We start from the raw sequence: 13,884 nt of genomic DNA on the forward strand, positions 1-13,884 counted from the left end.
CCGCCTAACATGCATGGTAAAAGTAAATTAAAATAAGATAAACAGAGGTATATATAAGCACTCCTTCTCTTGGTTAATGATTCTTGTAACTAAATTGATCTGATTGGATATATACCAAAACCAGCCGCAATTCAATCTATCAATTAGGCTAAACCAAGTCAAGCATTTTATTGCATTTCAAACGACACCGTCATTTATGGAATCAGAACCATCGTTTAGGGAGAGCAAAAAATGGTGAAGAAGAGCAGGGAAAATAAATGACTTAGAGTTGTGTGTTTGTCTTAATAGGTTTAAGAGATAATCTCGTTCAATTTTGTAATAATTATTGTATATTCACCTTTTAACTTAATGAGTTATTAGCGTATTATATTATATATTCACACAAAACAAACTTAACACGATTCATTAGTCAAATACAACACCTATAAAATTTTGCGAAATCCAGTTTATGTTCACTAATGGTCTATTATTTTCCTTTCTTTGGTTTTTTTTTTTTTTAAGGGTTTGGAACCCAGCCAAACTTGGACTCTCATCCCCATACTTGACTTATTGCATTAATTATTTGATTTAATTTTAAACCAAATGAAATGAACACTAATTAAAATGAGAAAATATTTATTTATGAGTTATAGATACCTAGAGTAAAAACTAAGTAATTTCCGAATTTAACAAAAAAAAAGTCAAAAGTTAAACGTAGAAACGCAATTAAACCCTATTGAATTGATTGAGGCTAAAATCTGCGTAACAAAATTACAGACGGAGGAAGAGTAGCAGCTCGTTCATTTCATTCTGTGTTGGGGAAACATAAAAAGGGCAAACTGTAACGAGTTCACCCACCACAGCAGCCGGTCCATCCCAAAGCCCCCTTTCTCCAATCAAACCCCGCCACGTCAGCCGATCCTCACTGTAAAGCACAGACACAAACAGCAGCGATAGAGTCTCAGACCCTCCCTTCTCTCTCTCTCTCTCTCTGCGCTGCCTAACCATGAAGAAACCCTTGCCTTTTTCCCTCGTCGCCCAACCATAACCGTCCGCTCAGCCGGACCTATCATCAATTATCGTTCTTTCTCTGTGGTTTCGATATAAATTTCGTGTCTTTGTTTCGATCTTATTGAGCTGAAAGAGTGGTTGGTGAGGGAGAGATGTACGTGGTGCCTCCGCCTCAGCGATCGGATCCGGCTCCCGGATCCGGCTTCACTGATTCCCGGGTCTACCAAATTTGGAAAGGCAGCAATGTAAGTTTTCTGTTCTGATTTTCCAAATTTTTCGTCTTGGGCAAGGAAGAGATTTTTTGTTTTTGTTTTTGTTTTTGAGCTTGGTATGATTTCAGCGGCTAGGCTATATATAGAACATGGTGGATATGATTACAGCGGTTATTTACTATTTTTATGTTTCGCTGATTGTGATATTGTTGGGTTGGTGAAACTATTGTTGATATGATATGTTTATCTCATTTATGTTTGGGGAGATGTTGCAGTCAAAATATAAAACTTCTTCCTTTGCCCCTGTCAAACTTTACAAGTGATACCAAAACGTTTAGCAAAATTTGAGACATTACCTATAATTGAAAAGAATGGAAAACAAGAAGAGCAAGGAATTGGAGTATCAGTTATAAACATAAAGCTTATGCTTTACTTGATTTTGAAGATCAAGCATTTGTTTGCCTTTAGTATTCGGATGGTGTTTATGCGACTGTACCTTACATTTATCTTATTTTTGCTTTGTTTTGCAGATATTTTTTCTCCAGGGGAGATTTATCTTTGGACCAGATGTAAGATCCTTGGGCCTCACCATACTTCTAATTCTTGCTCCTATCACTATTTTCTGCGTCTTTGTTGCCAGAAGGTTGATGGATCATTATTCCTATCACTTGGGAATATTGATTATGGCTGTCGCTGTTGTATTCACAGTCTATGTGAGTTCTCTCTCTCTCTCTCTCTAGTTCACTCATTGTATTATATGTATTCACAGTGGACCATGACTGTGGAATATATTGTTATAGGACTGTTCTTGCTCTTATAACGTTCTTAGGGGTAATAGGTTGTAGAACTTGTTTTCTTGTTAAGTCACATAACAATTGCTATCTCTAGTAGGGAGATTAGAGAGGAGGACGATAAGTTATGGAGGACTGCAATTGTAATGAGATATTGCTCAGCATTGGTTAAACATTTTGTTGTAGGTTCTACTAAGCATGTCAACAATTGACTCAAGTTATTGAATCTATTAGGGTAAATGATAATTAGTGAGGCCTGTTGAGTCATCATCTATATTCTTCAGTGATTACATCGCTAGTACCTGGAGGGAAAACAAATTACATTTCTTTAAACAAATAACTATAGAAGAGTTTATGTATTTGTAAAAGTGCTTGAAATGATGACACTGTGTTCTATTTTCAGGATTTAGTTCTCCTCCTGCTAACCTCTGGAAGAGATCCTGGTATAATCCCCCGTAACACACACCCGCCTGAGCCAGAAGGCCTTGATGGGAGTACAGAAAGTGGGGCAGGACAAACTCCACAGTTGCGCTTGCCTCGCATCAAAGAAGTAGAGGTGAATGGTATCTCTGTTAAGATCAAATACTGTGATACTTGTATGCTTTATAGACCCCCTCGCTGCTCCCACTGTTCAATATGCAACAACTGTGTGGAACGATTCGACCACCACTGTCCCTGGGTTGGACAGTGTATTGGGCTGGTAAGTAATCTTCCCTTAATTTAGAATCGCAGTCTTTCTGCAGTCTAGAATCAGGTATTCTGATTGCTCTGACGTATAATACAGACATACTGACTTATGTGTGCATATTGTCATACTAAAGTAAATAAACACACTAATGAATTCATGTATCAAACAATTTATGCATGTGTAAAATGGTGATTATAATCCACCTGGACGTTACAAAGAGACTGGATTTTAAACAGTTTAGTCACTGGCATACCAAGGTAACTTGAACGATGTGCCTGAGCCTGTGGTGAAAAAGATATAGTATGATTAAAATAGAGATTATGTTTCTTGATAATTTTCTGTCATTGCATAGTCTGGTTGATATGATGGTTTTTGAGTTGCCTTCTTCCATGATGTTTCTGTAGTCATGAGTTAATTTGGCTGTATGAAACTTTGATAAATGGAAAAAGTATCTGAACACTCTGTAATCTGCTTGCAGAGAAATTATCGATTCTTCTTCATGTTTGTCTTCTCCACAACCCTTCTTTGTATATACGTGTTTGCATTCTGCTGGGTGTATGTTAGGAGGATCATGGGAAGCGATGACACAACAATTTGGAAAGCAATGATGAAAACTCCAGCCTCTATTGTTCTAATAGTTTACACTTTTATATCGATGTGGTTTGTTGGCGGCCTTACTGCCTTCCATTTATATCTCATCAGTACAAATCAGGTGAGAAATCCCCATCTTTAGCATGCTGCAACCCTTCAGTACATAATTTTTCATTCTGATTCATCTGTTGGTGTGAAAGCAAGCTTACATCTATGTGCATTGTTTGACAGACTACATATGAGAATTTTCGATATCGATATGATAGGCGAGCCAATCCATATAACAAAGGAGTTGTTAACAATTTCAAGGAGATATTTTGCACCAGCATTCCTGAGTCTAAGAATGACTTCAGGGAAAAGGTGCCAAGGGAACCTGTGTTACCTCCTCGACCAGGCGGTGGCGGTTTTATGAGCCCAAATATGGGAAAAGCCGTGGACGACATAGAAATGGGAAGAAAAACTGTGTGGGGAGACATGGGTGCCGGGGGTGATCATTTTGAAGGGCAACTTAACAGCAATGATCGCCAGAATGTAAAGGATGGGGAACTAGGTGAAGTTTCCCCAGACATGAGGACTACAGTAGACGAGACTGTGGATCGTGCTGGAATACATCCCAGGCGATCCAGTTGGGGAAGGAAAAGTGGAAGTTGGGAAATGTCGCCCGAAGTTCTTGCTTTGGCAGCTAGAGTTGGGGAACCAAACCACATGGGTGGGAGTAGCAGCAGTGGCTTGACAAATGAAAACCGACAGACATAATACTAGGCCTTTCAAAATGTGACAAACCAGTAGCAGACTTGTGAAATGGAGGATTTGATTTTGCTGCAGCATAGCATAGCGTTGGTTTGAGGTTGGTGCGCGGTCATTTGATTCCCACATTAATATTATGTGCAATATGGGGGAGCAGGGTCTTTGTAAGGGAGTGTTGGCTTGGGCATAGTGTTCTGAGGAAGGAATTGTGTGTTGTATGAGTGAGCTTTCTTGTTTTTGAATTGCATTTGTGGGATTAGTTAGTTCCTAATTGTATTGCAATTATGGAGTTGCTGTTACTTTTTTCGATTGCTATAGTTCAATTTGAATTCAGCGGTCATTTAGGTTCACCTTCTATGTAGTGTATTAAAACCGGTGGACAGGTTGCCGGATTAGGCAGTTTGAACCAGTCATGCACAAACCCTATAGCTATATAACTAAACTGATGGCAAACGTTAGGAACATGACTGATTCAAAAGGTGATGAAAGGATCACCAGCAAGGGCAAATTCTTGATAGTCTCTTGTTAGTGCTTACGAGAAGGCCAGCTGTAAGATTACAAGCATAACTATTTTATATTTGACTGATTGGAACCTTGGACTGCACTCTTTCTTTATATTGAAGATTGTACATATATGTATAGGCGTGCTTGATGCTTATATTTCTTTATTGAGGCTTGATCATGCTTACCCATTGCATCTGTACTCCGCACTCATCACCAGCACCAGTAGAGAACCAGGAAGTATAGCTTAATATAAAAATGTCAAAACTGGGCAGAAACACTACGGACTAATTGAGGGAGGGAGGTCACTGTAAGTGTCTAGCGGGTCAACCCTACCCAGCAGGGAGGCCCGAAGAGAAGAGAGGCAAGGTGTCAGCATTCCTATTTCCTGGACTTGCAGGTCCCTTTGCTCTGCAGGGACTGTTGTGTAATTTGACCAAATCTACATGGAGTGTCAGTGCCACAACTCACAAACAAAGCCCTACCCACCCTTCTCTTCTCCTATGAGTATGACCAAGACTCCATCAGTCCATCACATGTATTCCCTGGTTTATTTCGGTTCTTGCTTCCCAAAAAAAAAAAACAAAAAAACAAAAAAAATAAAGCTGGTCTTGGGCTCAGTCTGCTCAGACCTTTCAAAGCTGTAATTGGAAAGATTTGATTCGGTTAAAAACAGTACACAATCCTCTTTCCGAACTTGGTTAAAATCATTTAAACAGAGAGTAAGAAACCAAGCGGAACTATTAATAAAATAGACAAATGAGAGGAGATATCCAACAAGAGTAATTAAAGCTTTCATCTTGAGTCTTGGCATTGAGCTAGTTAGTTAGTTGGGTTGGCTAGTTATTTCCTTTCTCTGTTCTTCTCCAACTCCACACAGACACAAGTATTAACTCACTCATTATTACTATTAGATGCTTTTGCTTTCTTCCAGAGAGACAAGTCTCCCTCCCAAGAATCTATTCTAAGTTTCTTGGCCAATGTAAATTGCTAGCAGTTAGAAATCTGGTGATACTAATTAAGGTGAGTTTCCTTGGTAAATTCTTCTTTATGTTTCTTGGTTTTGAGTAGTTGAGAGAGAGCGAGAGAGTTCGCCATTTCAAAAGTTGAATGATGTGTTTTCATTTTCTTTTAGTAATGATGGACATGAATGGATTCCTTTCTTGCTGATCATGTAGATATTTGATGATATAATTGGGTGCTGCGATTGTATTTGAAAACCGATATGTATAAGAACCAGCTGCAGGAACTTGCACAGAGAAGCTGTTTCAACCTGCCTTCATATTCTTGCATCAGAGAAGGACCAAATCATGCACCAAGATTCAAAGCTTCTGTTAACTTCAACGGTGAGATCTTCGACAGCCCAAACTACTGCACCACACTGAGACAAGCAGAGCATTCTGCTGCTGAAGTAGCCCTCAATGTTCTTTCCACTAGAGGCCCTTCAAGGTCTTTAACTGCAAGAGTTCTTGTAAGTATCACATACCTGTATGTCTCTCTAGCTACCATTCTGGTTTTGATTTTGTTAGTTGAGGACTGAATTTGAATTATGTGTATATTATATATGATGAAGGATGAAACTGGAATATACAAAAACCTGCTTCAAGAAACTGCTCGCAGAGCTGGGCTGAAGCTGCCTGTATACACTATTGTGAGATCAGGGCCAGGGCATGTACCAACTTTCACTTGTAGTGTAGAGCTTGCTGGCATGAATTTTAATGGGGAGGCAGCAAAGACCAAGAAGCAAGCTGAAAAGAATGCAGCAATTGCTGCCTGGTCTGCCTTGAAAAGAAGTATGTATATAATAGATTGATATATTCTCTTATTATTTCTCATATACACTCTTAGAAACCTATCTAGAAACTTAAAATATTATTGGCTGCAAATTTGGGGTCAGTCTCACTGGTGGCAGACAAAGAAGGAGAGAGTAGTGGTGATCAAGAACAGCAGGAGCAAGCAGTTGTGACAAGGCTGCTCTCAAACAAAGAAGACCATAGCAGACAGTTGAGGAGGAGACCAGATCCTCAAACTCAAGCAAGGAGAAGAACTGTGAGGGGTGCTCATAATCATAGTCATAGTTATAGGTACAACAATGCCTCCACCTCCACCTCCACCTCCACCTCCACCTCCACAAACTCTCTAGTACAGAACCTACAGCATTGGAGGCTCATAGATGATCTGTTAACGGATTTGGTTCCTCGAGTTTCAAGTAATTCACAGAAACAAAGCAGCTTTGCGTCTCTTCTCCCTCCACCGCCACCGCGAAAGGAGTCCAAGATTTTTCCACCAACAGCTACACTCAACAAATCAAACAATTCCTCCTACTACAATTCCAGTTATAATAGGCCTGTTCCTGTCCAAATGAGGGGCGGTGGTAGATCACAGGTTGTTCCACCTCCATTGGAAGACCACCAAAAGGATGAGGAAGAATGGCGTGGTACAAAGTCAGATAGCTTGATCGGTAAGATGCCCAATACTGAAAAGGAAGGTCATAGTCCTAGCCCTAGTAATTATTTTTCAAATCCAAGCAGTCCTGTATTTGGTTCCAGTGTTGCACACATCAGGCAATTTCCTATGTCCCCAAATCCAGTTAAGGCACCAACTACTAGTGCAAGTGCAAGTTCAAGTTCCCTCCTGGGCAGAAGAAGCATGTACACTCAAGGGTTCAATCCTTACGGTCATAGGGTTGCCCCAGCAGTTCATATCAGATCGGTGATTCCTGTTTGTGCAGCACCATCTGTAGCAGTGAGGCCCTTAGTAGTAACTCCATCATACCCACCACCATTGCCAATATTACCAAGAATGAAAGAAACTTGTAGCACCAGTTCCGGTCCTGGTACTAGTGCTAGTACTAGTTCACAACCAGCAGCAGTAGCAGTCCTGAAAGAGAGTGATTCTACATGAACCTCGAATCCTCGATCGACGCAACCACCATCATTTCCAGCAGCTCAAAGTTTTCACTTGCCTATTAAGTAATCAGTACGTACGTAGCAAACTCAAGTGAGTGCAACTGATCGAGCTGGCGGAGTTGTGATGAGCGAGTTGAACAATTAGTAGAATTAAGATGATAATTTACAGTTTGTCTTTGTTGTCATGCATCTCCAATCGATGATATCATGGTGAAGTTTTGTAAAAGCTCTTGTATGATGTATAATTATCACCTAAGTAAGCTGCTTCTCTTACTCTGGTACTGAATTAATTACTGTGAAGACGGAGATCGAGAGGAGGGAATCTGAGAGTCAGAGAGAGAGAGAGAGAGAGAGAGAGAGAGAGGGGCATTAATGAGATGTGGAAGAGAGTAGGTTGCAGAAGATAAGAGATAAAAGAGAGTGAGTCAGAGGGCAGATGGAAGTAATGAATGAATGAATTGAAGGCAGTCTGAATTCTGAAAGAGGAAGAAGAGAAAGAGCCATCAGACAATTGTAGCGATTAACGCAAGCAATTAATTTACCTTCAGAAAACCATTTAATACTTCTGTCTTCCCCATTAATGCTCCCCCACAGTCCCTACTCCCCAGTACTAGTACTACCGTTCTAGTCCCACTCTCCTCCTTTCGAATCTTGCCTACTCTATTCATGCCCTTTTGCTTCTTCTTCTTCTTCTTCTTCAATTCATCCCATGCATTCCTTTTAAGAACAATACTCATCAGTCCATCACACACCCACTCTCTGTCTTATTCACTTGGTATGAATTATGAAATGTTGGTTGGTCTATTGTATAGATACACTAATTAGACTAGTTTGATACAGAGATAAACTAGCTCATAGGGAAGTAGGCTATTATGCATGGAGTAAGTCTAACTTTATATTAAATCTAGTCTACTTAATGTATTGATATATTAATGTACTGTATAATTTTTCTTGAAATGTTCTGTGGCCAAATTCTCTTATGTGAGCCTCTAGGAAAATAATTTGGTGTAGGACCCAAATATTAACTTTGGGCTTAATTATTTCGTTGATCCACCAACTACTCCTTTTGGAAGAAATGTTGCCGTCCAAGAATAGGCCTAAAGATTCTAAAGAATGTGGAGCTGCAATGAAGAAGCCTCAAAAACCTAGATCCTAGAAACTATTGCCAAGTGAAGTGACAATGGTAATATTGGGGCCCTGAAAATTGACGGCACCCAAACCCTAGCTGATGCAACAAGAGTTGCAAGTGTACCCAATAGATAGATGTTGGACTGTGGGTTGGTTTCCTGTGCGTCAAGGGTATTTCCTTAAAAAGCAAAAATAAGCAGCAAGTTTGATGAATTTATATACGGCCTTTAGAGTTGGGCCCGAAGCCTGAAGAGAACTTGGTCTATAACTCCCGATCAATCTCAAAGTTTTTAGGGAAAATATCACAAATAGTACCTCAATTTAAAGTCATTCTATACTTTAGTATCTCATCTTTTAGATATATTACTTTGATATCTCAACTTATTGCTCATGCATAACATTCATACACGCCGTTAATAACACCGTTAACTCAAGTGTCATGTAGCTTTCTGTCATTGATATTTTCATCCATTTATGTTTTCTCATTGAAAATTTCATGGTATTTGCTACTTAACAAAAACTCACTCTGCTAATTCATATTTACTTTTTATTATAAAATAAAAAATAAAAATATAACATTAAAAACACTTGCTGCATCCTTGTTCATTGCTGAAGAAACCAAACAACCATGGATCTATATTAAAAGAGTAAACAACTAACTACAACAACCATATACCCTAAAAGTTTCTAGCAACTTCTACAACTCTACTAGACAATCTGCTATGATTGGTATTGAAATTGATTAGGCATAATGAATTGAACAACCATTTTTTCTTTTTTGTATGAAAAGTTCTTCAATTAAAAGGGGAAAGGCTCAAAGCCCAAAACTTGAAAGAAAACTATTATCTACCCAACAAATTACACTTGTTACACTTGAAGAGCTAAAATAAGATGATGTAGAATCAACAATTAATTACTAAGCCACTCATAGAAATAATGGACACTTTTGCCAACAAAAATTCATTAAAGGTACATGGCTGTGCTAACAAAGTATTTTTGGGTAAAAGCCTTCCATAAAAAAAAATATATAATATAAACGGACTCGTCGATATTTCATGAGAAAATATTTCAAACAGTATCCGAACTTAAGCCGACTCCTAACTTCAGTACCCGACTATGCAAAACTATCACTTTGGTATTCCAAGTTTGAAGCCCGACCCAAGAACGGTACATGTAGTCCATAACAGTGTTAAGAGCCCAGCCACGTGGCAATACCTAAAGGGTAATTGGGTCATTTCAATCCAAATTCACTCTCACTCTCTTAGTCAAACAGAAATTCAAGAATTCCACCCAAATCAAAGCACCGGTACCAACTCCTCCACTTCCTCCGCCTCCTCCACCACCTACTAACTCAAACCATAACCCAAGAAATCCCAACATCCATGGAATCGCAGTTCACAAACATAATACACAACCAAATCCTTCATGGCTTTATCAATTTCTCTGTGAAATTCGTAAACCCTGTTGCACAGAGAGAGAGAGAGTCATTTTTTATTCTGGTAAAGCTTCGTATCACACAAACACACATCAGTGACCAAATGACTGCCTCTTTAGCAGATCCCTTCTTCTTCTCCTCGTCTCCTTCATCTGGGTTTTGTCAGCTTGTGATTGGAAGTTCATGATGGACTGGTATTCAAGCCTCAATGACCACAACCCAGAAATCTTCGGAGTTTAATTCCCACACAGGGTCAGGCCTCGTCCAGAGTAGCAGTCGAACCATAAACTAAGCATGAATGAGTCGAGAACAGTCGGAAATGTCGCAGTGTCCAAGAACACGGCTGCCCGAGACCAAACCCAGAAACCAAGTCATTAAAACCGATCAAATTCAAAAAATAATTGCACAGGCTTGTTGGGCATGATGAGGAGATGAGATTTCATACTACATGTAGCCAAAATGGTGGTCAGAATCGCCGGAAATTGCAGAGCTTGCAGGAGAAGCCTCGGAGCTTCCAGTCGTCGTTGCTCCTTCTCCATTTAATGCATGAGTGATCCAAAGGCACAGGGACCTAGGAAACACAGAGACGAAGGGAATGGTGGTTGTGCGCTATAGTGGGGTGGCCGAACATCGTCCCGCCAGTCGAATTTCTTTCTCTGGTCGCGGCTGGTGTTTGAGCCCAAAAGTAATTTTGGAAAGATCCTTTAGTGGATTTAGCATAGCAGGCCGATACCGGCGGCCCAAAAATAAATCTACTTGGAATTGGGTTACAGCTTCTCCTATTCCAAAACCCATAAGGAAAACGAGCCCTTATTGGAGTCAGGTAGCGGAGATTGAATAGGAAACTTCAATCAATAATCCTTCTTTAGCAAGGAACAGTCGAAACCCTAGGTATAAATACCAGGTTTCAAGGACAAACAAAGGACAACTCTAAAATCAATCAATCCCTCGGATTATCAAGCCTCCCCGGAGCAAACCTTCAACCTCGTTGAAACCCGGCGACCGTACTTCCAGTCCTAGTCTCTCCAAGAGCCGACTGTTAGTACTACTACCACCGATACTACCAGCGAAGCAAGGGTAACGCCCTTGCAACCCCCGCGAAGCTAAAGTCACGCTTTAGCAAAACCCGTGTTTTCTCCAAACTTCTCAGTGATTGCTCTGCTCAACCTACAACGTTGAGTATCGATTCGGTGACGCGAAGAAATCACAACTAAAGCTCTTATCCATAAGGCAAGAAGTCATTTTCCGGAAGGTAGAGAAAAGAACCTTGTGACAAGGTTGGTGCTCTCCTCATCCACATCGTTTGAAAAGAAGTCAGGTCAAGGGACGCCCCGATGACTGCACCCCACGGTGCTGGCACGCTCGCGCATTCAAAAGAGACAGTTTGTACCGCACTGATTTCCGCGTCAAACATTTTGGCACGCCCAGTGGGACATTTAGATTTTCGCGAACGAAACCATTGGGAAGTCAAGCGAAAACCCTTAACAAAAGGTTTACGCTAACTGCTCCAAGCATAAGACCTCCAGTTACAGACCGCACCGTCGCGCGGACTGTCGTGGTCTTTTTGAAGAACAAGTGACTCAAAGGTTTTCTCGTTATCCTTAATCAACCAATATGTCAGCTGGATAGGGAGAGAATCACTCGACCACTACCGAGGGTCAAAGTGTCACTACTAACCAGGCAAGTGAGCCTGTCAATACTACCATGGTTTCTAATGCCGCGGAAAGTGTAGAAAGAGAGGCTTTCATTCCGAAGTCTATTCCAGAGGAAGAGACCTTTGAGGAAAGACTCGCGATCATTATGGAGAATATTGAGAACCATCGTGTGAAGGCAGCTGCTAACTTTGACAGGGAAACCGCTAAAACAGATCAGCTTATACCCTAACTAGACCAGCGCATTGCCCAACGTGCTAAAGATACTAAGCAACAAATCGCACGATCGGAGAATGCAGTAAGGGCCCATGCCAGAGGTATCGCTGATGAGAAGAGTCAACATCAAAAAGAAATTATAAAAGCCATCACGAGCCAAACCAAGCAAACTGCTTCAGATTTGGCAGGTCTTTGCAAGGATAGTTCTAATTTTGCAACAAAGGTCGCCATGCAGAGAGTCGAATTAAATCAGGCTAAAGAAGTATTGAACAAAGCTCTGGTCGATCCTAACGCCATCCTCAGCTCACTTGGCCAGCCCTCTGGTTCTTGTAAGTATATACCACTAAACGCTCAAGAGAAGGCCAGCAGCAGTACGGTCACACCTCCTGCGACGGCCACTGCCGCATCAGCCAAAAACAAGGAAAGAGCTTTGGTGATTGGTGAGAACAAGGCTGCCTCATCAGCCTCACCAAAGGATAAGATCCAGAAGACCGGTGATGGTACTCCAGCTGATCCTGCAATGTTTACTCAGTACGATAGCGACGAGGAGGAGAATGTATTCCATGAACTCCCAGACAATTACTACGGCATTGACCAGGCAGGCAACCCAGTCAAGATAACAGCGTTGGTCAAAGATGCGCCCGTACCAGCGGTAACTCTTCAGCAGTCTGCTAATCCCCATACTATTCGCCTAAGGGAAATAACAGCGATTGTTAGCCAAACTGTACCCTGGCCGTTTGCTCGCCAGACTGTGGCGAATCCTCCTCCTCCTGGTCCAGAGTATCTGAAATGTGAAGAAGTAGAGGAGATGATCACGCTGGCTAACCCTAGGGCCCAAATGGACAAGGTTTATGAGAGACCTTTCCTGCCACATATAATGCTCGCGCCCTTTCCAAGAGGTTATAAGAATATCATATTTTCTACTTTTTCAGGGGAGGACGCTAAGAATGCTGCAACTTATTTAGCTAGGTTCAGGGTGCAATGCGGTCAATACCAGAATGATGACATCCTTAAGTGCAGGATCATTAGCACTTCTCTTTCTGGAGCCGCCTTTAGATGGTTTTCCAAACTCTGACCAGGAACAGTGGCAGATTGGCCCGCAATGGAAAGGCTTTTCAGGGAAACTTTTGGAGCCATTGAGCCCGAGGTCGATTTGGCCTCTCTTACTCAGATGTCGCAACAACCCACTGAGTCTGTCATTGCCTATCTTCAACGCTTTCAGATCCAGAAAGCCAAACTGAGTGTGATCCTTCCTGAAAAAGAATTGGTCAAGCTAGCGATCAAGGGTTTGGAGCCGCGCCAACGAAAGAAGCAACATGGCAGCATGATCCAGTCAATGGGAGAACTGATCACAGAGGTGGGTAGCTTTGAGCATCTCCTCAGAGAGATTGATGCCAGGAAAAATGAGTCCAAAGGAACATATGTGCCAGGGAAACACCACATCGTGGCAGCACTTGGATACCTACAGCCCACGTATGATCCTTACTATCACCATCAAGGGGAAGAGGAAGCAGAAGAAGAGGAGAACGACGTCTCCGCGCTAGAGTTGACAGGTAGGAAGAACTCAACCCTCAAGCAGTTAAAGATATCTAAAGAGCCTGTCAAGCTCAAGTCTGTGGCCTTCACCAAACCTGAGTTCACGACCTATACATATGATGCCAATAAGGCACATGAGATTCTGGATGAGATGATTGCCGCAAAGATCGTGAAAACAGAATTTGGCCCTTTCCCTTGACCGGATCAGCTGAAAGGGAAAAAGTAGTGCAAATTCCACAATTTGTGGAACCATAACACAGCTGATTGCGTGAAGCTAAAGGACCAAATTCAGGTATGGCTCAATAACGGCAGTTTGCAAGTAGAAGCTTCGGCGGCCGCGGCAGCACTAGTAGACTTGAACCCTTTTCCAGATACCAGAGTCGGTATGGTTGATGTGAACTGGCCCAAGAAGAACCAGAGGAAACCAACCCTGGATTTGACTACAAAGGGGAAAGAAGATAGGGATGAAGGGGAGGAAACCCCTGTAA

The 13,884-nt window shown here is 41.5% G+C and overlaps 2 protein-coding genes across 3 annotated transcripts; both read left to right on the forward strand.

The window, feature by feature from the left end:
• Positions 1–810: 810 nt before the first annotated feature.
• LOC112186586 (probable protein S-acyltransferase 7) lies at positions 811–4,369 on the forward strand. The gene is made up of 5 exons (XM_024325052.2): positions 811–1,235; positions 1,733–1,915; positions 2,397–2,693; positions 3,160–3,393; positions 3,504–4,369. The coding sequence occupies exons 1-5, from the start codon at positions 1,143–1,145 to the stop codon at positions 4,026–4,028; spliced, it is 1,332 nt and encodes a 443-aa protein (XP_024180820.1). The 5' UTR covers positions 811–1,142; the 3' UTR covers positions 4,029–4,369.
• Positions 4,370–5,345: 976 nt separating this feature from the next.
• LOC112186585 (double-stranded RNA-binding protein 3) lies at positions 5,346–7,695 on the forward strand. 2 transcript variants are annotated; one of them, XM_024325051.2, is made up of 4 exons: positions 5,346–5,543; positions 5,656–5,991; positions 6,094–6,313; positions 6,418–7,695. In XM_024325051.2, exons 2-4 carry the CDS (start codon positions 5,746–5,748, stop codon positions 7,422–7,424), a joined length of 1,473 nt encoding a protein of 490 aa, XP_024180819.1. In that variant the 5' UTR covers positions 5,346–5,543; positions 5,656–5,745; the 3' UTR covers positions 7,425–7,695. The 2 variants fall into 2 exon arrangements, with proteins under 2 accessions (XP_024180819.1, XP_024180818.1); XM_024325050.2 differs by having other exon boundaries at positions 5,699–5,991.
• Positions 7,696–13,884: the final 6,189 nt, after the last annotated feature.

Source organism: Rosa chinensis, chromosome 2 (assembly GCF_002994745.2).
Source record: "Rosa chinensis cultivar Old Blush chromosome 2, RchiOBHm-V2, whole genome shotgun sequence".
NCBI lineage: Eukaryota > Viridiplantae > Streptophyta > Magnoliopsida > Rosales > Rosaceae > Rosa > Rosa chinensis.